Source organism: Sceloporus occidentalis, unplaced genomic scaffold (genome assembly GCF_023333645.1).
Source record: "Sceloporus occidentalis isolate IW3139 unplaced genomic scaffold, rSceOcc1.0.p SCAF_4, whole genome shotgun sequence".
In the NCBI taxonomy this organism is placed as follows: Eukaryota; Metazoa; Chordata; class Lepidosauria; order Squamata; family Phrynosomatidae; genus Sceloporus; species Sceloporus occidentalis.
This window is the reverse complement of record NW_028316984.1, coordinates 129,815,453-129,840,897: the sequence shown is the minus strand read 5'-3', so window position 1 is coordinate 129,840,897 and position 25,445 is coordinate 129,815,453. Positions and strand designations below refer to the sequence as shown.

At 40.5% G+C, this 25,445-nt stretch overlaps 1 protein-coding gene and 1 long non-coding RNA gene across 4 annotated transcripts in view; one reads left to right on the top strand and one right to left on the bottom strand.

The window, feature by feature from the left end:
* TTC17 (tetratricopeptide repeat domain 17) overlaps positions 1 to 25,445 on the bottom strand; it is a 108,846-nt gene that overhangs the window by 59,948 nt on the left and 23,453 nt on the right. For all 3 annotated transcript variants that reach the window (XM_089521470.1, XM_089521471.1, XM_089521469.1), the window contains exons 6-16: positions 24,483 to 24,592; positions 23,586 to 23,730; positions 23,102 to 23,241; positions 22,492 to 22,652; positions 21,536 to 21,648; positions 16,861 to 17,007; positions 16,144 to 16,259; positions 14,890 to 15,064; positions 13,431 to 13,508; positions 12,458 to 12,682; positions 11,593 to 11,779 (exon numbers count right to left, since the gene is read on the bottom strand). In XM_089521470.1, coding sequence (XP_089377596.1) covers positions 11,593 to 11,779; positions 12,458 to 12,682; positions 13,431 to 13,508; positions 14,890 to 15,064; positions 16,144 to 16,259; positions 16,861 to 17,007; positions 21,536 to 21,648; positions 22,492 to 22,652; positions 23,102 to 23,241; positions 23,586 to 23,730; positions 24,483 to 24,592 — 1,597 coding nt within the window. The remainder of the gene's footprint in view (positions 1 to 11,592; positions 11,780 to 12,457; positions 12,683 to 13,430; positions 13,509 to 14,889; positions 15,065 to 16,143; positions 16,260 to 16,860; positions 17,008 to 21,535; positions 21,649 to 22,491; positions 22,653 to 23,101; positions 23,242 to 23,585; positions 23,731 to 24,482; positions 24,593 to 25,445) is intronic.
* LOC149314606 (uncharacterized) lies at positions 1,693 to 10,656 on the top strand. The gene is made up of 3 exons (XR_016280943.1): positions 1,693 to 1,970; positions 10,216 to 10,363; positions 10,459 to 10,656. It is a non-coding gene; the product is annotated as an uncharacterized LOC149314606 (long non-coding RNA).

Sequence of the window (25,445 nt, the reverse complement as noted above, 5' to 3'; positions counted from 1 at the left end):
TATTATCAGACTCCTAATTCCTATCATCCCCAGCCACCAGCCATGATGGCTAGAGGTGGTGGGGGCTGGTGTTCATCAACATTTGGAGTTCTTATCATTGAAAACAATACAATCACACCAGAGGCAAATACATACAAGGACAATGGAATAGGTAAGACAATTTTCAGACCTGGCTTGAAAATTATTTTCTGGCCAGTCATAGATTTACATAGATTATTGTTCCTAACAATAATGCCCCCCCTCCACATTAATCTGGAACACAGATGTGTCACTGAAAGAAACTAAGGCACAATTGCTGTGGCTATCCATTACTTTTTTATTATATTCATGTGGCTTTAACCTAAACAAGAGATTGCAGTCTTTATGTCCATTTATCTGAGAGCAAGCCTCACTGGGCTCATAATAACTTGCTTTCAAATAGACATGTATAAGATGACAATAACTGTTAAACTTTTTTCAAATTGTACGATTAATCTTTTTCTAAACATATGAATACAAAATGTGTTCTGCTTGTTTTACTAATTCCTTTTCTCCAGAAATATAACAATCTGGACCTTGGATGAAGAAGATATAAAACGGAAAATGTGATACATTTGGGGGATATATCGAATTGTATCCATTGTTGTCTGTCCAGTGGAATGGAAACTGCTGGTGAAACAACTTCCCCATATATCCTTCAGCATCCTTCTGCACATCCCTAAACCTGTTTGAGAGACCCTGAGGAGCAGATTTGGGGGGGATGAGGAAGGAAGAAAGCAAGATGTCCCATGGGTTTATGTGAAGTTGGTAGGAGCTCTTCAGGATGCAATTCTACACAGGCTTACAAGGGAGTAATCCCAATATACAAAGAAGCACTTAGTTATAAGTAAATATGTACGACTCACACCAGGGACGAGCAGCTGTGTCCGTTCACATAATTGTTGCCTACTACTGCCTTAACCAACAGGGACAATGGTGGATTACTGGACATTATAATTGTAATACAAAAGCATCTGGACAGCTACCACTGCCTACCTCTGGTTTAAACACAAGCACACTGTCTTATCCTATTGACACCTGCAGGAATTTTAATACTAGTGAATACCATTATTAATATAACTTGTTGGGAACAATTCATTAATCTGATATCTATCCTGCTTTTCTCCCAATAGAGACCCAAAGTGATGGTTCTGTGACCATCACTTTTTATGGTGTAATTTTGTACCCAGATGGAGACACCTTGAAGATCATTTGTCCAATAGGCACTGTGTTCTTAGATTAAGGGAAAGAAGTACTACCTGTTTGTACTTCAGCCCTTTCCTCTTCTTTCCTTTAGTGGAAAATCAAAATAATAGGTGTGTGGATAAAAATATTTAACTGAAGATCAGATCACACACCACAGAAAATAAGATGGGTTTACCTTTCCCAGTTTTGGGAAGGTAGGTAATCTCATATCTGCATGATCATCAGTACAAAGATGTTTATCCAGGTGAATGCAGACAGCAACCATCAGTCTGATTAACTTCATAAGCTTGGTAGGTGCATCAAAAACTACTGCATGATGTTCTATTATACTTAATATTGTGATCAAGATTTATCGAAGATTTATTTCCTACAACATAATGCCAATAAACAAACAGGGGGTGGTGCACTTAATACATGGATTGCAATCAAACTTGTTAAGTAAACTTTTATTTATTTGAATATGTAAAGCAATCACTGCAAAACTGCTGAATAATTTCTGTTTTGTGCTGTCACCTTGGTGGAAGAATTCCTATAAAGACTATTCACACAAGACTTTTATCCTACATGTGAACAGACTGAGCCATACGTGGGTCACACTTCTTACAGAGGAATGCGACTGATGTCCATGACTGTTCAGAAAAAGACAGTGCTGATGTCAATGAAACAATTACTGACCATCTCTCTGTACGTAGAATCACAGAATCATAGAATTGGAAGAGACCACAAGGCCCATGTATATAAAAAGGGTAAGCAAGACTTCAGGCTTTAATTGAATTCTTAGGCCCCATACAGACTGCCAAAATAAAGCTGCTTCAAGTCACTTTGGAGGTATGCTGTTTAAATGATGCATGTGTCCTAAGAGTCTGGAACCTGCACCAAAGCTGCGCTCCAGTCCTTAGGACTAGATTGTGGCTTTGGCATGGCTTCCAGACTCTGAAGATGCATGCATCATTTAAAGAGCATACCTCCAAAGTGACCTGAAGCAGCTTTATTTTGCCCTGTCTGTATGGGGCCATAGATCCACCAAAATAAACTGGTTCAAAATCATTATCTTAGCATTAAATAATCTATTCTAAGTCACGAGAATTGGAACAGAGCCCAGAGTCCATTCAAACTCAACTCCAGTTCTGGTGTCTCTCCCCCTCTGTCTTCATTTCAACAGTATACATTAAGGAAGTGAGAATCATTTTGATGCTGCTACAGTTAAAAAGGTGAACGTATGGAATCCTTGCACATCTGCAGCAAATCACAACCCTATGTCCACCTTTTATATACAATGCTAAAGATGTCTGTTGCCAAGGGTGGCTCAGGAGGCCCATGGATGAAGACATATTCTGTATATGAACCAGCCTTTAAAAAATTAAATAGGAAATATTTATCATGTTAATAAACCTTAAACACTGAAGGAATATATCAACATATGTATTCATACTCAGCTAATAGTTAAATAAATGAATGAAGAAGAGGAAATAAATTTCTACTTTGTGGTCTCTGTGAATCACACAAATGGGTTATTCTGCGTCTGCACAGGAATGCTCGGAAACTTCTAGAATCTCTGGGCAAAAGTTATTTTGCAATCTTTTGCAACTTTTTGGCAGTAGCTCCGCCCACCCCATATATAGCCCCTAACGGTCCCGCTCTTCTCCAGTTCCTTCATTCTGCCACGCTTAGCAACTCAAGGAAATTTGCTAGCTTGATTTACCTTTCTATTGGCCTTTCTTATTGAAATCTCTGGACTTCTGATCAACAGCATTGTTCTTGACCACTCACATGGACTATCCTAAGAACTTTGTTACCAATTTACAGCTTGACTACGATATTCTTGACTATCCTTTTTGATCATGGCCTCTTTTAAAAGATGTGCCAAGTGCAGGGTTAAGATCCCAACTTTGGACGGACATGAGACATGTGTCCTTTGCTTGGGGGAGACCCATATCCCCAGGGACTGCCCCCACTGTAAGGTCATGACTACTCAGGCCTTGAAAAATCGAAATCAAAAGCTGAAGGCTTCCCTTTATGAAAAGGTCCTCCAACCTTCTCCAGCCTCTACTTCGACTCCTCACCTAGAGCCTTCCACGAGGCCGTCCACTTCAGTGGCCTCAAAGGAAAAACCCCTAAGATCAGGGAAGGATCTGTCTGGGGATACTTCAAAGTCCTCCAAGAGGAAACACGGAGACAAGCAAAAGTCCTCCAAGTCCTCTTTGACCGAGCAAGACCACCCCAGATGACCAGATCTGCTTCCTCCGTGGTGAAATCCCATCCTAAGGGCCCTTCCAGTACTGTCTCGGAGCCCCCGCCAGACTCAGAGCCCACTGCTACTCTGACCCCGATGGCGGTTTCGGCCTCCGTTCTGACTCCTTTGGAACCAAGGGTGCTTCTGTCGAGCCGTCTGACTCTGAAGGACGATCTTTGACCAGACCTCCGAATCGGAAGGAGAGATCAGAGATCCTGATCCTCCTATCCTCACTCAGAGAGATAGGCCTCGGTCCCATTCTCCTCCACATAGAGACTGGGCCACTCTCGGGACGGAAGCTGATGAGGCCCAAGCTCACGACCAACCCAACTGTGATCTTTTTACCTCTACCCTGATCTTGTCTACGATCATCAAACCAGGCAATACTTCTTGCCCGTGGATGCCACACACCTCTGTTGTAATCTGCCGGGCCTGACCAGAGTGATGTCCTTGTCTCAGACACAGAGGGATACTATCCTGACTCTCAAAGGAGATGCTTGACCCCTCCTAGAGACGTTTTGCCTGAATTGGAAGGTTCTCCGGACAAACGCCGTATGAGGTCCTGTTCTCGGTCCCAGTCGCACTCTCCTACACCTAATTTTAAGGATGACGGATCTTCATCTCCTCAGAGATTTAGTAAACCTGATGATGCTCCTTCTTCCACGGATGATGTCAGATCATTCTCCAACAGAATCATCCGGATGGCATCTGCTCTAGGCCTGGAGGTCTCCCAGACTGATGAGGATGCGCTCGATCCCACAGAACAAAGAATCCATGACTGTACTCCAGCCCCTCCATCTCTGGCTTACCTACCATCTTTGGAAAAGATTGCCAAGAGATCTTGGAGCACCCCTGCCACAATTGCGTCCACGTCACGCAAGATAGAAAACCTCTATCGGGTGACACTGTCTGGACCAGCCTGGCTTTCTCAACATCCAAAGCCTAACTCAGCCATTGTGGAAAGGTCACAGACGACCTTCACAACCCATCCATTCCCCCCCCCCCCCCCCCCCCGCAGACAAGGAGAGCAAGAAGATAGACAGTTTGGCCAAAAAGTTTTATGCCTCTGCAGCTCTGGACATGAAAATCGCCAATTATGCTGCATGCATGGGGGCCTATATACAGCTCCTGATGGAGAAGATGGACCCAGCCATCGAGCTCCCTGACGACAGGAAGAGACTAGTAACTGCCCTCCGTAACAAAGCTCACTTGGTTGGAGAACAGCAAATTATCTCAGCGAGGCACTCTACTGATTGTGCCTCCAAGATTCTGTTGGGATCCATCACCCTCAGATGCTATGCTTGGCTTCGCTCCTCTGACCTCACTCCACAGGCCAGATCGTCCATAGAAGACATGCCCTTCGACAACTCTGGGTTGTTTAACCAAGAGACTGATGAAAAACTTAATTTCCGCTACAGGATGAAAACAGTGGCAAAGAAGCATGGCATGTCCTCATCCTCGATGCGATCATTGCATCAGAGATATGGTTCTCATCGCCCTTGGTACCCTCCAAACCAACAACGGCCATACCAACAGCAGGAGCGTCAGTACTAACCTCAGGACAGACCTGCCCAGCGTCAGCCTTCCCAGTCTTCTTCTGCCTCTTCTGATTGCTGACAACCTTCTCAGCCTAGATACCAACAAGGCTATAAGAAGAAGGACATTTGAGGCAAGAAAAGATACTGAAGTGTTCCCGTGTACTCGGTCACCATCTTCGGTGATAGGTTAAAGCCATACTTTAACACCTGGGTTTCTATCACCTCCGACTCCTGGGTTTTAGACATTGTTCGTAGGGGTTATGCCTTCGAGTTCGAAGAGCTCCTGCCCACTGGAGCTGTTCTTTCCACTGTCCCCTCGGACACCATTCTCGATGAAGTGCGCACACTCTTGGCAAAAGGCGCCATAGAACCTGTAGACCTCTCTCGGGCTCGATATTGCTTTTTCTCCAAATATTTTACTGTCCTGAAAAGGGACTCCGGTCTTAGACCCATTTTGGACTTGCCTCAATTAAACACCGTTATTGTTTATTGCCGTTTCAGAATGGTAACCCTTGCCTCTATTTTACCACTTTTACAGAAAGACTCCTGGTTCCTGACTCCAGATTTGAAAGATGACTACTTTCATATTACGATTCACGAAAACCATTGGAGGTTCCTCGCCTTTGCCATTGGTACCGAGATGTTCTAATACAGAGTTCTGCCATTCGGCCTCTCCACAGCTCCAAGAGTGTTCACAAAATGCATGGCACCGGTAGTCTTCTACTTCCATCAACAGGGAAACACAGTCTTTCCCTACCTGGGCAACTGGCTCTTCATGGCTCCATCCTGAGAGACATTGCTTCTGAACGTCCATTTTGCTGTCCCTTGCTCTCAAGGTCAATTTGGACAAATCAAATCTGACCCCCTCCAAACAGGTCAGATTCATTGGGACAATTCTTCACTCCAAAACTTCCATGACATATCTGCCATAAGACAGGTTCCAGTCTCTTCGCTCAGCGGTCCAAGCATGTCTTCCACGAAGACGCGTACAGGCTCATCTTATTAGGTAGCCATGGGACATCTGGCCTCGACCACCTTTGTCACCCCATCCGTAGGTGAGACTCCGTTTGAGATCGTTCTAATCCTGGTTCCTTTCTGTGTTCGATTCCGTTCGGGACTCTCCCTCCAAGATGCTCACCGTTCTGGTGGCTACAGCCTGACAACATATCGGGATGCCCTTCCTGCCCCCGCAGCCGGACATCACTCTCACGACAGATGCCTCTCTTCAAGGTTGGGGGGCCTACACCTTGAACTTCACCATCAAGGACAGATGGACGATCACAGAAAGCCACCTTCACATCAATGCACTGGAGATGCTGGCGGTGGAGAAAGCACTCAAAGTTTTTCAATCATTCCTCTCCAACAAGGTCTTGCTGACAGACAATACCACTGTCATGTACTACCTCAACAAACAAAGTGGCACGAAGTCCCAGACCCTACTGGACATCACTCTCAGAATCTGGGACTGGTGCATCAACCACAAGATTCTTCTCCAGTGCATACACCTGCCGGGAGAAGAAAATGAACTAGCAGACCAGCTCAGCAAGTCTTCCAATACGTGCCACGAATGGTGTCTCCATCCAGATGTGGTTGCCCTTCTTTTTCAACTATGGGGACAGCCAATGATCAACCTTTTTGCCTCACCTCTCAACACATGTTTTGCTCTCAGACACGTGCTCTGGGTTCAGTGGGAGATGCTTTCCAGCTCAAGTGAACAGAGCGACTGCTGTAAGCATTCCCTCCCTTTCCTCTCATTACGAAGGTAGTGGCAAAGATCCCATCAGACCACTCCGACGCGATCTTGATCACCCCATGGTGGCCGAGGCAGTCCTGGTTCATTCCTCTGCTGCATCTCTCCCAGGGGACTTATCTCTGGCTGGAGTTACGTCCCGACCTTCTGTCCCTACATGACAGTCTTGTTCTCCATCCCGACATGGAGACCCTCCCATTGGTGGCATGGAGGATCTTGCCGACATCTTTACCAAGCAACATTAAAGATGTTCTTTTGGCGTCCCAGAAGCCTTCAACACAGAAGTCTTACCAATACAAATGGGACATGTTTCTTGCCTTTCTTCAGTACAGGGACATCCCTCCATCCCAAGCATTGGTCCCGACAATCCTGGAATTTCTGATGTTCCTAGCAGACATGGAACTCTGCTTGACTTCTATCAAATGTTACCTCTCAGCCACCTGCTCCCACTACCATTTTGAGTGCAGCCTTCTCTTTTCAAAGACCCTTTGGTAAAGAGGTTTCTCAGGGGATTCAACAATCTTCATCCTCCATCCTCGGTATTGACACTGGCAAAGAGTTTGGACCTCGTGCTTTCCTGCTTGGCATCCAAGCCCTTTGAACCCATGGCCACCATAGACTTGAGACTGCTGACCTGGAAAACAGCTTTCCTTGTGGCCATCACCTCTGCTCGTTGGGCAAGCGGACTGTGTGCCTTACGGGTGGACCAGCCTTATCTTAGTTTTCACAGTGACAAAGTGGTCCTCTGTACTGATATCACCTTCCTGCCCAATGTGGTGTTGGCCTTCCACATGAACCAGGACATTGTGTTGCCGACCCTGGCCCCGAACCCGACTACCGACATCGAGCACCAGCTCCATGCCTTGGTCGTTTGGAGGGCATTGGCCTTCTACCTGGGCAGAACCTCGGGTTCGAGGTGCTTTGAGCGGCTGTTTGTCTGCTACTCGGAGGCCAAGAAGGGACTACATGTGACTGTGCAGAGGTTCTCGAAATGGATGGCCAACATCATCCACCTCTGTTATGAACTGTCAGGTAGACCTCTTCCAGTTTGGGTTCAGGCTCATGCAACGCGGGTGGTAGCTGCATCCTCTTTTTGACTGGGATCTCTTTGGAGGATGTTTGCAGAGCTGCTGTCTGATCCCAGCCACTGACTTTCATCAAACATTACAGGCTGGACACCAAAGCCAGACATGATGCAGCCTTTGGGAGGGCAGTGTTGCTTTCTGGATTACATTGACTGAATGTTGTTTCTTACTTTCACTTTCAGGTGAAAGTGAGTTTACTTACACAGTTTGGTGATTGACCTATGCACTGCATATGGTCCACTTACATTTTTGACAAATGACAATGACAAGTGCCCTTTGAAATGCATATCTTTATTGTGGTTAATAAATTCAATTGTTGAATTTGACAACTTGTGTCATGACACTCTGTCCTCCACTGACCTAAGCTTCTCAGTCTGAACCCATTTGTGTGATTCGCAGAGACCACGAAGAAGGAGGACAGGTTGCTCACCTGTAACGGTGTTTCTTTGAGTGGTCATCTGCGAATTCACACAAACCCGCCCATCCTCCCCTCAGTGTCCTGCTCACTTTGCTAGCTTTGCTGTTGCACCTTGCGCAACTTATTCGGAACTGGAGAAGAGCAGGACTGTTAGGGGCTTTATATGGGGTGGGTGGAGCTACCGCCAAAAAGTTGCAAAAGGTTGCAAATTAACTTTTGTCCAGAGGTTCTAGAAGTTTCCGAGCATTCCTGCGCAGGCGCAAAATAACCCATTTGTGTGAATTTGCAGATGACCACTCGAAGAAATACTGTTACAGGTGAACAAGCTGTCCATATTGGTTCTGCTTCATTTTGAAGGTGACAAGAAGTAAACCGTAGTTGTCTGCACTTTATATTTATCTGCATACTGGGTGAGGTTTTAGTAATCTCTGCAAAACTATTTGTAGTTTTTTGTGAGTTTTGTGGGCTATGTGGCCATGTTAGTACAAACTATTTGTACTTGGATGTAAAATTATCTTGTACAATTTACCTCAATTGCTGTTATGGTGCCATATCCACTCATGTCAGACAGAAGGCCCAAAGCACTTATGCAAAGGTGAACTATTATAAATATTTATATTTTTCACCTATATTGTTATCTATGGAGGGTGGGGTCTTAGGGTGGAGTTAGAGCATATGCTTTAAATGAATAGGTTTACAGGTTCAATCCATGGTATCTCTGGCAGACCTGAGAAAATTCCATCTGAAATCCTGGCAAAACTGCTGCCATTCCTAGAGTGATCATGCAGCCTTGAGGTACTGTTGGACTTGAAGTCCCAGGAGCTACCGCCAGCAGAGCTAATCATGAAGAATGCTGGGAACTACACTTCAGCAACATTTGGAGGGCCACATGATTCTCACTGCTGGCTCAGCAGTATGAAGCAAGAAAGACTAATGGTCTGACTTAAAATGAGGCAGTCTCTTATGCTCAGTCAATTCAGAGTATTCTTAATACTTGATGTACACTCTAAAGTTGGAATGCTTGATTTAATTCCTTCCTTTTGAGCCCAATGAAATAACAGTGATAATTTAATGTGGCGGCCAATTCCCAGTGTTTCTTCTTTGCATCTGAAGAGTAACCCCATAAAAACAACATCATCAATATCAAGAAGTTGAATTCACTAGAATGTTTATTTCACATTCTAAAAACAACAACAAAGAAATGTCCACATCATTTCTCATGTTTAAATTTCTAATGTTCTCACATTAGCAGGGGATGAACAAGATGAACTGAAGTGTTGCCCACATTTGTAGTCTATAAAAGAAAGGAACACAGTATATGAAGAGCAATAAAGAGGGGATAATATTAACATGGAAACTTCCAACACTGCACCCACATTCTGTCTATTTTCTCTAATCCAACTTGAGTATTTCTGAAAGGGCCCAGGTTATTAACAAAGAGCATATAATCTGTATGACTCAAAATGGCAATGCCCATTTGGGATAATCATTCTTATGAAATGATAGATAGGATTTTCATTTACTTCCATAAAGTTATGAAAGTGGAATGAGTTAATGTAGAATGATGCAACAGTTACAACTCCTACCTAATAAAGCACATAATATATTCATGATTTTATTTTAGTACTCATTTAAAATAGAGCAGAAGAACTAGTCCTTACTCTAAAGACATGTAAGACTAGAGGATGAAAGGTGCACACATTCCAGTAATCATGTGAATCTCAGCAATAAAAGGCAGAGTTCATTAGCTGATACTTTGACCCCATGTTTTCCGAATAGGGGACCCTTTATTTGGCATGCCCATAAAACCCAGAAGTGCACACATGTGAGGTTTTAACATCACATATGACCCCTGAAAGATAAGATACTATGGATAGTTTAGGAACAATGGGTGCTGAATATCTGTAAACAGTATTCAGTTATGGAAACTCATACACATTTCTAGTTTCTCTGTGTTCTGCTTCCAGACTAATTGGGAACTGGACAATGTGGAAATGTTTTAACAGCCTAAGGGGTGATAGAAAATAAGAAAGAAGAAGAATGAAGGTTATGACTGGAGAAGAATGGAGTGGGAGCAAACAACATCCTTTAAGGCCATGGGAGAAAGATAAACAGGTGAGGACTAAAGACAGTTAATTCTGGGGTCTGGACTGCTGGACACTTAGACCAGTTCCACTTTAAACCCTCCCCCCTCTTTTCTTTTCTCATAGCTTCAAACCTGTCTCTTCAATGAACATGTAGGACTTATCTTTTTAGAATGAGAACAAAGATTCTGATGAAACCAGATTCTAGGTTCTGCATCCCTGCTGAGAACCTGGATGAACAGCCCTGCTTCTAAGCCCATGAATGTTACTTCTTTAACTTTTTAAAGACTAGAATGGATACTCAAGTAGGACAAACATTTTCCACTTAAGCCTTAAATACTCTTGATATGTTACTTCACAAGGTAAAGAGATACAGATATACTAATTCAGAAGAAGAGTTCTTGATTATATGTCTAAGAAAATGTAATTGTTTATTAAGGAGCAAGAATGTACTAAAACTTTAGTGGACAGTGGTGGACACATCATTAATTTATGCTTTTCATTTCTTGATTTAAACAGGAATCTAAAACTTTTCAAGTATTTATTGCAGGTTCTGAAGAAACAGAGCACCAGCTTTGTGTATAGCAGCATCTTCTATACACCAAGAAAAGTATTGGGTTTGAAGTGACAATATTCTGAACTAGAATCTGTCACCAAAACCTCTTGGATTCTTGGTATTTGCTAAATAAATGAATAGGCCAATGTGGTGTAGTGGCCTGGTTGTTGAACCAGGGTTCCAGGAGACTAGAGTTCAAATCTCTGCTCAGCTATAGAAACCCATTAGATGACTTTGGGCAAGTCATACTCTCTTGTCTTCAGAGGAAGGCAATGGCAAATCCCTTTGAATATATTCTGTCAAGAAAACCCCACCACAGGTTCATCTTAAAGTTGTCCTAAATTTGTAACAACCTGAATACATGCATCAATAACAAATAAATAAAATGGCTATAAACATCAGAACATTTCAACATCCCTACAATAGAGGTATCTTGAAACCATCCTAGCATTTTCTAAGCAGCTGAGATTGTACACAGACATTATAAGGAGAATTTTGGATGCAAGGCAGAGAAGAAGAGCTTTGGTTTGGACTATGAAATTACTCTCTGCTAGATCTAGGTGAAAACCATTGTTCCCTTATACCACTGGACATAAGAGATTAGAAGTCAAATCAGGTCATCAATGACAGACAGAAGAGTTTCAGTTTTTGAGGACAGTGTTACAGAGACAATTAATTTTGGGACTTTTTCAGCAGCTGCTTACCACTGCAGGAGGAAGAGGTGATGTTGTACAAGAATGGATAGAACTGCAAACAGCGGATCAGCTTCAAACTCTTCTCACATTCCAGACATTTTGTAGCAATGTCCAGGGCATGCCTGAAAGCCTGTAATGCCCCACTGACATTCTTCAGAGCCAAATAGGCATTACCTAAGCTCAAGAAAGTCAGGGGCTTAAAAACAAAACAAAACAAGCATTGTGTTAATGGGGGGGGGGGGGGGGCAAAAAAATAAGTTGTCTACACTGCTTAATTTTCCAACTTTCACTTTCCCAAAAGAAATACAGGGGGGGAAAAGTTCGAAATCTTTTAAAGATTTAATGTACTTTCACATTCTTGGGAGTTGCTAAAAATGCAGAATATTAACACACTGCTTTGAGATATCATTTTATATATAGTAGGCAGCAAATAAATTGATAAATTCAAAAGTTTCTTTTAAAAATATAGAATTACAAAGCTGTAAGATGGGAAAAATAAATATGCTCTTACAGTAATGACATATTATTTATTACACCTTTATTTGTTCAGTTGTGGTCTAGTGCACTTACTGGTTTGAATACTACTAAGCATGATCTGAAGAAAGCTTTTCCAACATCTCAACCCATTCCTCCTGAAAAGCCTCTCCAGAGTCAGGGACACCTGAACAAGGCAGAGGGAAATGGTGGACTGTAGGGATAGGAATTTAGGCAAATTTGAGAAGTGGAATATTAATTTAATTAAATATAAAGAAATAACTTCCCAAAGTTCAAATGTAATGAACTAATCCCACTATTATATCTGACACTGAAGTTGTTTTCTTCTTCTGAAGCATGCTTTACTTCTTTTGAACTATATCAGAGAAAAAACACTCACCTCAGAGGCATTGATGGCCAAAGCTTTTCGCAGAAGCTTGCTGGCATCCAGATGAAGGCCATAATGAATAAGAAGATTTGCTAGATTAACTAAAGGAATATCTTGGAATTCATGTGGGGTCAAGTTAAAAGCTTTTCGTAAGCAACTGAAGGCAAAAGTACCATTTCCAAATGCACGCCAGTAAAGGCCAGCCTCATTGAGCACCAGCCATAAAGGATCCTTTGCCTGAAATTAAAGAAGAAAGGAAGGAACAGAAAGGTTACTCTTACCAATGCTCTTCTCAGTGGCAATCCTCTGATGCTCTTTTAGATGGTAAAACTAATTAGTCTAGAATGTTGTCATTGATTCCTAGCAGAGATCCATGCATGTACAAATTAGCTGCACATTAGCATTTCTCTATAAAAGCACCAGTCCATCACATTTTAATTAGATCAAGAAACAGAAAATAGAAGGCAGTGATGAAGATAGGAACAAATTTGACCCTTAATGGGTAGTCATCAACAACAGCAATCAGGTTAAGCATTCTTCCATGATGTGTCAAAGTACATGAGGAATACTGAACTGAAAATCTGTCTCCAATTGTCAGTTGCATTCATTAAATATAGGCTGCATACCAGCCAGCAGTTACAAACCTTTGATAAAATTACTCATTATGGTTGGAATTGTTATCAAGATTAAAATAAGTCCAATGCCTAGTTATTAAGATTACAAGGAGACCAATGGTTTTAAATTCTCCAGCTGCAAATACTCCTTATTTTACTCTCTGTTAGTGCGATGTTGTTAATGCAAGTTGTAAGGTCAAACTATGCTGGATTTTTCCTTGCACCAAAATCATAAATAATTTTTCCCCAAAGGACAATATTAGATTTATAAACTGCTTTGAATGATTAAAAAGGCAGTGGTTTCTGCAGATATTAGTACTCTGGCAATGTGGGTAAAATGCCCACATTGCAGCAGGTGGAGCCAGACTCACCTTTTCAATAGCACGATAGATGAATGATCCTATCTGCTGCTCTGTAACTGATTGATTGTTGACACGAGAGGATAATATCTGCAAAACACAGAAAGGCATTCAACACCAGGCAACAGGGAATACAAAAGGAAAGCTTTCAGTGCAAAAAGTGAGCTGTTACTCAGTTTTAATGATTTAAATTTGGTACTTCTGCAAATTACAGTCCAAAGCATTTGGTAGGAATTGGGCTGCTTAGCCCTAAACCCTAACAGATCACTAGATTTTTACCACAAAATTAAAACCCTAGAGAAAATTTAATTTTTATATTTTAAAGGTTACAGCTATATTGTCAGCTCAAATACTCTTAAGGTACCAGATCCTTTCTGATTGCCGAACCTAAGTAAAGTCAGGTCTGGTTAGAACATGGAAAGGGGACCATCAAAGAATATCAGGTGCTGTAAACTATATTCAGAAGGAGGAAATGGTAAACCGCTTCTGACTATTTGTTGCATAAGAAAACCTTATGAAATTCATGGGGTTGCCATAAATTGTCAGCAAACCTCAAGGCACACTGCTGCTGCTGCTGCTGTTAGTGCTGCTGAACTGGATGACTAAAATCAGCCTCACAAAGCTCACAATCACTGTGCTAATTTTGTAAGCTCAGCAAAGATGCACCCTGGTTTGCTTCTGGTTGCTTACACAGAAAAACAAGGTGAAACAATAATTAATAGAATGTATATAATGTAAGGTAAGTCAATATTAAATTTTCTCATAATGTTGGGCAATAGAGAATTAACAATGAGACACAATGAGATAAAGGCCTCAAGGAGACAGGGCAAAAGGAGCAAGAAGGAGCAGCCAGAGGCCTTTCCCATCCTGATCACTGCGGGATCATAGCAAGCTGTTGAAAAATGACTAATCTTTAAGTTTGGCCATTAAAATGCAAATTATAAGAAAAAGTGGAGGCTGGTGAAAGAAAGTCATCCTTGAATGCATTCTGGAAGGCATCCCTAGAAGCCTTTAAATGCTAACTAGAAGGTTTGTTTTTTTGTTTTTTTTGTTTACTTATGCAAGGCTTCATTTCACATGTCTGCATTGTTAAGTTTTGAATAAAAAGTTTGCTGAAACATGTTGAACTACTCTTCTTTTTGTGGAGTAGGAAACTATCTTTGTTTATGTTATTTCTGCCTCTGGTACCACATTTTTTGTTATAGTAGTAATGTCCAAGAACATGTCTACTTCATTAACTGAGGCAGACCTCTACAGTAAGGCACTCCATTATATGTATCATGTAACTAATTGAACAAATCAAGCCCACACAATTTAATCACAGTAAAAAGGAGGAGCTGGTTTGGTAGATAGGGTATAAATGGAAATAATTCACCTTTAATGACTTTCCTTTCTAAATGCTCAGATATTTTCATACTAAGGCAATGTAAGTGTTAACAGGTGAGAGCACACATTTGCACACACATCTTACTTTTTTTGCATGATCATCTGGCATCTTTACATTCAGATCTAGATGACTGGCTAGTTGTTTAATCAGCAAGTAGGTAGAATCACTGTTATGCACATCAGTAATGGAAGAACAATCTGGTTCATAGACATCTGTCTGTGCATGGTTCTCCCCATGGCTGTTAAGTATTGAATGGATCCTAAAAATTAAATTATCAATATACATGAATAACCACATGATTCAGACTGTAGAGATGTTAATTTTAAGCAACAATACAGAGCACAAATAAATCCTGAAGACCAGCATGGGTATATCAAATTATTCTTCTTAACCAGAAGATTTTTAAAAGTATATATTTTATTGGGTATTCCATATCATGTCATATTAATAAGGGCAATCTAAAAAAGAATCTTGCACAGCTCTATCATCCATCTTTACTGTAAAAAAGTCCCCAGTGAATTCACTGCAATTTATATCTGAGGTAGCAGATATGAGATTTCAAGCTTTCTAAATGATTAATTGTCTATATCAGTGATGGTGAACCATTTAGAGGCCGAGTGCCCAAACTGCAACCCAAAACCCACTTATTTATTGCAAAGTGCTATGTCCCTCTGGCTTTCTAGTAACAAACTCTGGCAAATTCTGTGCTGGGGCAATGGCACATGTGCTCAAAGAGAGGGCTCTGAGTGCCACCTTTGGCATGCGTGCCATAGGTCCGCCATCACTGGTATATATCCTAAAATCATAACTTAAGGTCCTATTCCTGATACCCCTTCCATATTAGGTCAGGTGGGTTGCTAAAAGGATCTCATCAATGATGTTGATGGAATACCTTCTCCATGAAAGCTTGCCTAACACCCATGTTGTGTTTCAGTGCCGATTAATACCTTTTTGTTTACCCAGGCTTTTAAGGACCTGTTCATAGTGCTTTTAAGAGTTAGCAGTCTCACCCTACTGCTACTTTTATTTTGGCTTAAAGTACCTTCATTTTTAGCTGCTGGTTTTATTGTCATTTTAAAAGTCTATTTCTACTCACTTTTTTTTGTTTGCATTTTGTATTTTTAATGTATTGTACACTGCTCAGAGAAAACTAGTTATTTGACAATCTAGTCTGTTTTCATCAACACTTTTAATTTTTGGATAGCAGTTACATTATAACAACATGAATTATTTGTATTTTTATGTTTATACTGTATATACTTTTCACATCTTAGCCTAAAAGACACACTGAGTACAATCGGAAAGTTACATAGAAATAGATTTATTATTCATGCTTGCCTTTGTCCTCTGTTTTCTGGATACAAGAAATAGGTTGGTAGTTCCTCTGGGGAAGGAATAACTGGATAGGATTCTACACAATCAGATCTTTTAGGCCACATAATATTCTGCTTATCCTGATGAGAGAAAATATTCATTAATTTATCATAATGTGGTTTTGTTAACTATCATTTCTCTTACTTGTTAGTTTCTGGTGTATTTTTATGATCATGAATTAAACAAGTAAGGTCTTTTAAATGTTTCCACTTTCTTTTAACCTTTATTCTTGGTTTTATCCATGATCACACCAGGCCAAACATTTTACCAATTTCAAGCAGTTGTCATGCAGTTTGTACATCTTGCAGGTTTTACAACCAAAGCTGTGCTCTGATTTGTACTGCACAGAATTTGAAGACTTCAGTTGGACGTAGGAGACAAAGCTGGAGCTATTTAGTAAAAAAACTCTGGTTGAATCCTAGCAAATGCCAGCAAAACCAAACCTAGTCTTCCTGTGATGAGAAATCTCATCCATGGATTCAGCTGGGGATGTCATCATATCTATTTGTGTGGCTGCACTTCTTGATGTCATCTTGTCCATGGAGGACAACATGTTGTGGATAACTATCTTGCACCCTCCATCCCAATGTGATTCCCCACTCAGGCACACCATGTAACTAATCTGTGTCATGATACTCTGTCAAAAAGGGAAAGGGAAATCACAGTTATCTTTCAATTTACCCTGTAAGCGTTAGATTCTAGGCCCCATAATGAAAAGACAGAATGGACCAATGGAGAAGTTTCCAAAGATTGGCTGAAGTCACTGTAGTTGGCATGAAGTTCAGAATTCATGGATGTCATACTGGAAACTGAAGAATCACCACCAAACTACAAAGAAAGAGAGGGAAAAATATCCAACATGGAATAAATGCTCAAGGAAATTTCCTTAAAAAGAAAACCACCCTGGGCAAGTTACATACTCTCAGCCTCTGGGGAAGGCAATGGCAAACCTCCTCTGAATAAACCTTTCAAGAAAACCTCGATAGGTTCATCTCATAAGTCGGAAACGACTTGAAGGAATACAACAAGTATCTTGAAAATGTCACACTAGCTTGACAGTTATTGAAAGCAAAAGCTCTACATAGAATGACCAGGTGCTGTAGGCTATATTTCAGAGGAAGGAACTGGCAAAACCACCTGTATTTTTTTGCCTAAGAAAACCCTATGAAATTCATTGGGTCGCCATAAGTAGGAAGGAAACTTGAAGATGCATGTGCATGAATGCGCGCGCGCACACACACACAGAGATCTACTTTGGCATAATTTTAAATATATTTTTAAGAGCCGCATGGCAACAGAGCATGCTGGAATTGAGTCGTTGCCAGGTCTGTTTGTATGAACTCCAAAACCATCTAAATGCTCTCTGCCTTCAGAGGCATGCCCAACCTTTATAGTAGGAAAGGTAAGCTTTCCAGATAGTCTCTTTAGTTTATAGAGATCTGCCTGAAAAAGAAAGTATTTTCTGAGTACTTTTTACTTCTTCTCTCATACAACTATGTGGAGATGCTATTTACAGTCATATTTCTGATTGGCTGAACTAAGTAATCATCTACACTGGTTGCTTAAAGTGGCAGGAGCAACCCCACCCTTTCAAGAGAGGGTCCCAGAGTCAAGAGAAAAATAATTTGCTCTTCTGACCTCTTGATAAGTATTACCCTCTGCTGCCATCTGATGGATTGTAGGATTATCATCAGTTATTTTAACTTGTCACCATTTGGATAAAAGTGATGTTATTAAATAAACCAGCTTTCCCGACTAGCGCCATCCAGATGGGATGGACTGAAATTCTGCAGCATGAATCAGATTAGGATAGGCCGAAAGGAGTCTTTTGCTGACATTTCATGGCCTGTGAGAATACTTTCCACACCCTTCACAAAAGTGAGACTTGTTATTGTCAAAAGTAGGCAAAATGGGAAAGGCCTGAAGTCAAAGACTTGTGATTGTGGTTTTTTCCCCCCTGCTAACAGAATTGGACCCTCATGATAAGTTCCCCAAAATGGCATTCTTAAAGGGTGGCAAAGGAGTCATCCATGAATGGGAATTAGCCTAGCAAAAAGAAAACATGGGAGGAACGGTCTGCTTATGGACACCCTAGTGAAGGCAAATTTGTCTGGTCTATAGTGTTTTGTAAAAGTGGAAGGAGTAACCTAAGTTGCAGCTCTGCAAATTTCTGCCAGTAGAGTGTCAGCTGAGAAAGCACCTGATGTGACTGCTGACCTGAGAGTGTGCTGTGGTATGTCTAGTGTACATCTTCAGCCTGCCTAACATCCAGCTTGTGTCACTGTTTTTCTAGAGGGTGGACTGGAAGACGAGAAGATGGCATGGATGAGTAGTGAAAAGGGGAACTAATTTTAGATAAGGAACTGGGATCCTCTGGATCTTAATAATTACAGACTAGTATGAAACCTTCTGCTTTTGGGTAAGGTGATCGAGAAGGCAATTGCCTTCCAACTCCAAGAAGTCTTGGATGTCACATACTTCTCTGACCCATTTCAGAGCAGGATATGGAGCTGAGACTGATATGGTCGCCTTAGTGGATGATCTTCACCTGAGCATTGATGAGGGGACTGTATCCCTGTTGGTGCTCTTGGACCTCTCAGCAGAGTTCCATTCCATTGACCATGATATCCTTTTGGAATGCCTGAGGAGATTGGGAATCTGGGGCACTGTGTTGCAGTGGTTAGGTATAGGTGCTCCTCAAAAAGGGAACTATTATATGGTGTACCGTAAGGTGTCATTCTATCCTCAATGCTATTTAACCGAAGTAGAAATCATATGAAACTGCTTGGAGATCATCTGGAGGCATGGGGCAGGATGCTATCAGTACACTGATGACACCCAAATATACTTCTCTATGCCTTCAGAAACAGCCTCAGCTAAGGATAGTGTGTCTCCTCTTAATGAATGCTTGGAAGAGGTAATGTGCTGGATGAAGGAAAACAAATTGAAACTGAATCCAGACTGGACAGAGGTGCTTACTATCAAAGGTCCTAATCTGGGACTGGAGGTATATTGACCATTTCTGGATGGGATCAAATTCCCCCTGAAAGCTGTTTTTGCAGTCTGTAAGTGCCCCTGGATCTGTCCCTCCAAAAGTCAACTCTGATAGATGTGATAGTTAGGAGTTATCAATTTTGGATGATACACTAACTGTGCCCTTTTCTAGAACTGGAGGACCCAAAGATGGTACTGCCTACACTGGTAACCTCAAGGCTGGATTTCTTCAATGCACTGTACATTGGGCTATCTTTGTACCAAGTCCAGAATTTCCAACCGGTTCAGAATATGGCAGCCAGACCAATTCAGGTACATCCAGGAGTAATCACATCATACCGATCTTAAAATCATTCCACTGTCTGCCAATTAGTTTTTGGACAAAGAGCCAAATGTTAGTTATTACCTTTAAAGCCCTACATTGTTTGGGTCCAGGTTACCCATACAATCTGCCCTGTATACTCAGGTCTGCTGGGAAGTTTTTGCTCCAACTGGCCAGGACTAGACTGGCAACAATTTCCCAAAGGATTTTTTTGTCTGCTGCCTCCAGACTGTGGAATGATCTGCTGGAGGCGATACAACAGCTGAAAACATTGACTGCTTTTAAAACAGCATTAAGGACATATCTTTTCCCGCAAGCCTACCCAGTGAATTTGAAATCATGACTTTTTGATTGTAAGTGTACTCTTATGAGTGCATTTTAATGATTTTATAGTGCTGCATTTTAATTGTGGGTTTATACGTTTTTAATTGTGTTTTGTATTTTAACATGTTGTATCCTGCCTCAAGCTTGAGATAGGAATGAAATAAAATGTATTACTACTACCACCACCACTACTACTAGAAATACTATTAGAGGTGTCGGAGAAAAGGTATATGAAAGATGTGGAAGCCAGTTCATCTGGATGCCAACACAGATTCCAACCCCTTCTGCCCCAGGGTAGATAAAATCTTGTCCAATCACTGAGACAAGGAAGGAATTGAAAGAGGAACCTTTCAAGGGAACAGAAGTTTGGACTGTTCATCAGTGCATTTCTTTTGAGGGAGGAGGAGAAATAAATTCTGGTGCAGACATTCACCTACATAAACTAGAAAAATCACTTATTATTCTTGTATGAAACAGCAACTCCACAAAGCTTCATATTTGGGTTCTTATAGTTCAACTGTAGTCTATACATCTTCTGAATCTGTTGCATTTCATGCCTAAGGAGCAATGCTGAGAATCCTGGGAAACAGGAAATTTCACTGTCAAACGCATTTTTGGGTTTTCTGAGAAAACCAACAGCTATGACATTAATTATTTTAAGATACAGCCCAAGTAAGCTTCTTATAATTAAGGTAAGAGCTGTGCACAGTCTTGCCAGGCATTGTTACAACTTTACCTACTCAAAGTCTAATCTTGAAGCTCAAGTGATAACCCTTGAAACCCAGCCACCTCACACTGGTGTCCAAGCACACCATGAAGGAGTATAGGATGGGCTATTGGGAAACATGATCTAAAGTATTTTAAGTATTTTGTGGTTACATTTGTTTGTGAGCTGTCCTCAGAATTTCTGGTATAAATCATGGGCCCACACAGTGATTTCTGCTTAATACCTGTTTATTATGTACTGACCAGCTGAGTGACACAGTGTGCATAGTTCCAACAGTACTTAGCCTTCATTTTTCTACTGTTAAGGCATGATTTCATTGTATTTTTTTGTACAATTAAATATTTACTTTGTATGCAATTTAAGGCTTTGTTCTCATATTTTGATTCAGAATGTGAATGCAGGTATTAACAAAACACTTAAAAATGTCTTTAGCCTGACAAGGAATAGGCAATATGCCCAATTAGATGTTTAATTCAACACTAAGAGTTCACAAGATTTTGAAAGTTCCGGTCCAGGAAAATTTACAGGGTTCAGTGTTCTTTCAAGTAATTCAAACACACTGGAATGGATATGTGATTCGTGCAATCTTCAAGGGCCAGACAAAAGATAGCATACAACAGGAGTGGGTGAGCTCTGACAGCATGTTATTCTTCTGGTTCCAGGGGCATCTAGGGGCCACAATAACCACCATATATGAACTCAGACATGATTGAAAGGCCAGTTCCAGCTGGAAACAAAACAAAACTCTACTAGGGGTTTTTTTTTGGGGGGGGGGGATTGAATTTTTACTAGAAAAAGGTGAGTGTCTGTGGGAACAACGTGCTCACCTTGCTCTTTGGAGTACTGCTTCTCCAGGAAGCAAAAATGGCCTACTTGCTGGGCTAAAATTACTCCATGTACATGCACTTTATTTATTTTTGTTTTAAATGCTACTGTCATGAATAAACTGCTAGAAAAGGAGCAGAAAGGCCAGTGTCCTGCAGACAAACCTCAACATATTCAACATTTTCAAACATGTCACCACGATGATAACGAACAGGTTGGTCCCACTGGCAATGCAAACTGTGCTGCTGGTTGCCCAGGCGGCAAATCTGATGGTTCCCTGCAGTGTATGAAGGCAAAATACAAGTTAAAGACCAATAAAAAGATTTGCTGAGAGCATTTAGTGTCAACAAATACAGATTCTTTTGAACCTAAACATCTAAATCCAGAAAAAAATTGATAACTTTCTTTTAATTATAACTTGTTTCAGATGCTGAGAAATTTCTATTCTGCACAGAGTAGAACATTTTCCATACTAAACTTATCAATGTTCTACTTGTGTCTATACAGTTTGTGCACTTCAATAACCTTAGCCAGCACATACTTTCTTCTTCACCCCAGAAACAGATATATTTGCCAACCAGAAGAGCTTGTTGAGAATCATGAAACTCAACACAAAAGCAGTGTGTTTATGAAATGGCTTTTGCTTCGTACATTTCAGGCACTCCATGCTGTGACCTCATACAGGGGAACCCAGGGAGATCAGCATGTCCATGTGGCACAAGCTTTGTATATATGCACAATGCTGGCATTCCACTGAGGTGGAAGTCACTCATACTTAATGGTTTGCTGCTCCAGAAGCTTCATTGACCTTCTCAAGTGGTTTTGGAAGGGATGGTCCAAGGGGCTACTGTTTGAAAGAAGAGTAGATAAGACCTGCAAACAGTTCTCAAAAACTAGATATAAAATTTAACTGACCATTACCATTATCTACATTTGAATCAGGCATGTACAACATTTTGGCCCTGATGGCCCTGAGTAATGCTGGCCAAGAGGTCAGGGGTTGCACACATATACACATAAGAGCACACCCAGAGACATACCAAAAATTCTGTTTTCTTTTTTTACTTTCATATTTGTTATGATGTTACACTTTGCTTTTCAAACTCATCATATAATGTACCTAGCTGTGCCTCTTTTGCCATCTGTGTCTCATGGATAATGTTCCTCAGGATCTGCTCTTCCTGAATCAGCTTGTGCTTTTCTATGATCTCCTGTTGTCTCAAATAATGGTCATGCTGCTTCTGATATTCCTTCAGTTCATTTAGTGTTCGTTGAAGTGATCTTGAAAAATTTAAACATTTAAAAATTTAAAGAAAAGATTCAAATTGGTTTAAATATTATTTTCTCACAGACTTATAACTATTTCTGAAGTTGAGATTTCTGTATTAATGGGTCTTACATTATTTTAATGTAATACAAGTACAGTATACTACAGCATAGTAGACTTTTTTAAATCTTACTTAAAGTCTTGCTCTGAATTTTAAAATATTAACAATAGCAATGTAAAGAAGGGGAGAATCAAATTATTTTTTTACCCTTCTTTGCAGTTCTTCATACCTTCCAGAGGAACTTTTGGGGAGTGATGGAATGATTCAGGGAGAAAAGAGAACAGTTAAAAATTACATCTCTTCCCATTCCACTAACAGTAGGCTTCCATGCATGGAGATACACTAGTTGGGAGTTTACCTAGAACTATTTATCCATGTTACCTTGTTTTAAAAATATGGTACCTGTGCTGAGCCTCCAGTTTCTGCTCCAGCTTTTGCTGACAAAGAACAGCATGCTTTCTTTTAATTGCTTGCTCAAATCCTGGTTTGGCCTGTAAAGCATGATCATAACACAGTACTGAGTGGTTGTATTCTCCAAGCATCTAGAAAAAGAAATGTGAAGAAAGAGCTTGTCAGCCACATTCAAATTATATTAAATACCACTCTCAACTATTTCATATTAGTTAATAGTTTTGACAGGCAATTGTTCTGGAGACGTAATTCTGTTAAAATATAGCATATCTACTTTAGCCCAATACAAACCCTGCCTCCCAATTCTTATAAATGACAAATAAATTATCTGTCAATTTAGAGATTAATTTCCCTGTAAAGACTGCTAGAAATGAATAATTTATGTCCTAACCACTCTGCTTCACTGATTAATTAGGAAAGGCCTTGCCAATGATTGGCAATATGACTAATGAATGAAAAGTAAGATCTTATTTACTGCATATATGTTTCCTAAAGTGTAATAGCTGGTGAAGACATCACTGTAATCCAGAGCTGCATGGACCACGATGGCCGCATCAGCAGAGAAGTGTGCCCTGTGTAACACATTTGCCAGGTTTATCAGTGCAATATCTTTATTGTGCCTGAAAGAAAGAAGAAACAAGACTGTCATTAAGTGGTTACTTTGTTATTTATTTAATTTATGCCATGCTTTCTTCAGGCAGGAAACCCAAGGCAGCTCACAACAAGGTTAAAACCAGATACAACAAAAACCCTAATGATACAATTTTTAATTAAAGCCCACACAATTAAATTAGCTTATCATGCAAAAATGCTAATGTATTTTCTAAGAAGCTGGTAAAAATTTTGCCTCATGTTTGAACTGTTGCATCTAGTTAATGAAGATGATAGAACTAGCTACCAGCTTGAGTATCTGTAAATATAGACAAATTATCAATGATATCAACAGCACTAGGCCTATGAGGTAATTGTCTGACTCAATACTGAGTGTCTCTTTGTGCCCCAAATTTAACCATCCATTTTGCTATCTTATGTTTCTTGATATCTAGCAAAACATATTTAAAAACAAGTGGAATGACTGGGTGGCTGAGCAGAAATATTTTGTATAAAGCTGCCAAATTAGGCTAACAACATATAAGTTGGTCAAATTAGCTAGCATGTCCACCACTGCAAATTAGTAATGGCTAATAACAGGTAAGAGAAGTACAGATCATGTACATGAAAAATGAGAATTAAATTCTTACCAAGTATATGCAAGTCCCTATCAAACCTAATCAAGATGAAGCTGCTTCCCTTGTTTACTTTAATTTGCAATCGTACAATACATCATATTACACTGCCAGTAGAAGCTCTTTCTTATACATGGAGGTCTCACCTGGTAGAAAAATGTAGAGCCCGCATGGCACACTCCACAACTTGATATGGTTCATTCTTTATTCGCCAATAGAAAGAAGCCATATTATATAATACCCAAGAAGAAGAATTCTATAAAGATTAAGAGGCACAACCAAACAAATGTTAACTATGTTTTTTGCTGGACAAGGATAAAATTAGATTTTGAACATAGTTACTCATAATAAATAGTAATACATTGGAGTTTATCACACGGAAACCCTTCTGTGTGCTAAACATCATGCAAGCGCCCCCCAAATGTCATGCAAGCGTCATGGGTGTGATCCCCCACAGCGCTATGGAAGTGGAATTGTGGCTCCCGCTCCGTTCCCGTCATGCACTCGTAACTGGGGGAGCCTCCTGGAGCACTTTTCTTATTAACAATTCCCGATTCCTAAGAGAATAATCTGTCCTGGAAGACCTGACCCACTCACTATTATCTCATTCCTCTAGCCTTTAGTATTAGCACAATGTCTGGAATTCTGTATGTTCTTTGACATTGTTTTCTTTTACTTCATCCTTTAAATACTTTTTACATGCTCCTAAGTTTTACTCTCGACTTACCCATGGGTCATATCAAAATCCCTAATTTTGGCCGAAAAACCTATATGAGGTCGACTTATAGTCGAGGATATACGGTAGTGTTTATGGAGTTTTTTGTAGTGCACTAATTAACTTCTAAAGAACACTCACTCTTTCAGTACACCTTGTTTTAATGCACAAGTGCCTTATCTAAAGCAGTTTTATACTTGATACAAGTCCTGAAAAACTGTGCTTTTGGCTGCCAACCCACCACAGCAATTATTGAACTTTTTATTACAGATACAAAGAAAAAAAAATGCTAGGAAAAGGATGAAGAAGAAGAAGAAAAGAAGAAGAAAAGTGGTAGTGGTGTTGAAATACATAGGGTATAATTATGGCCTAAGTCAGGGATAAGAATGCTTTG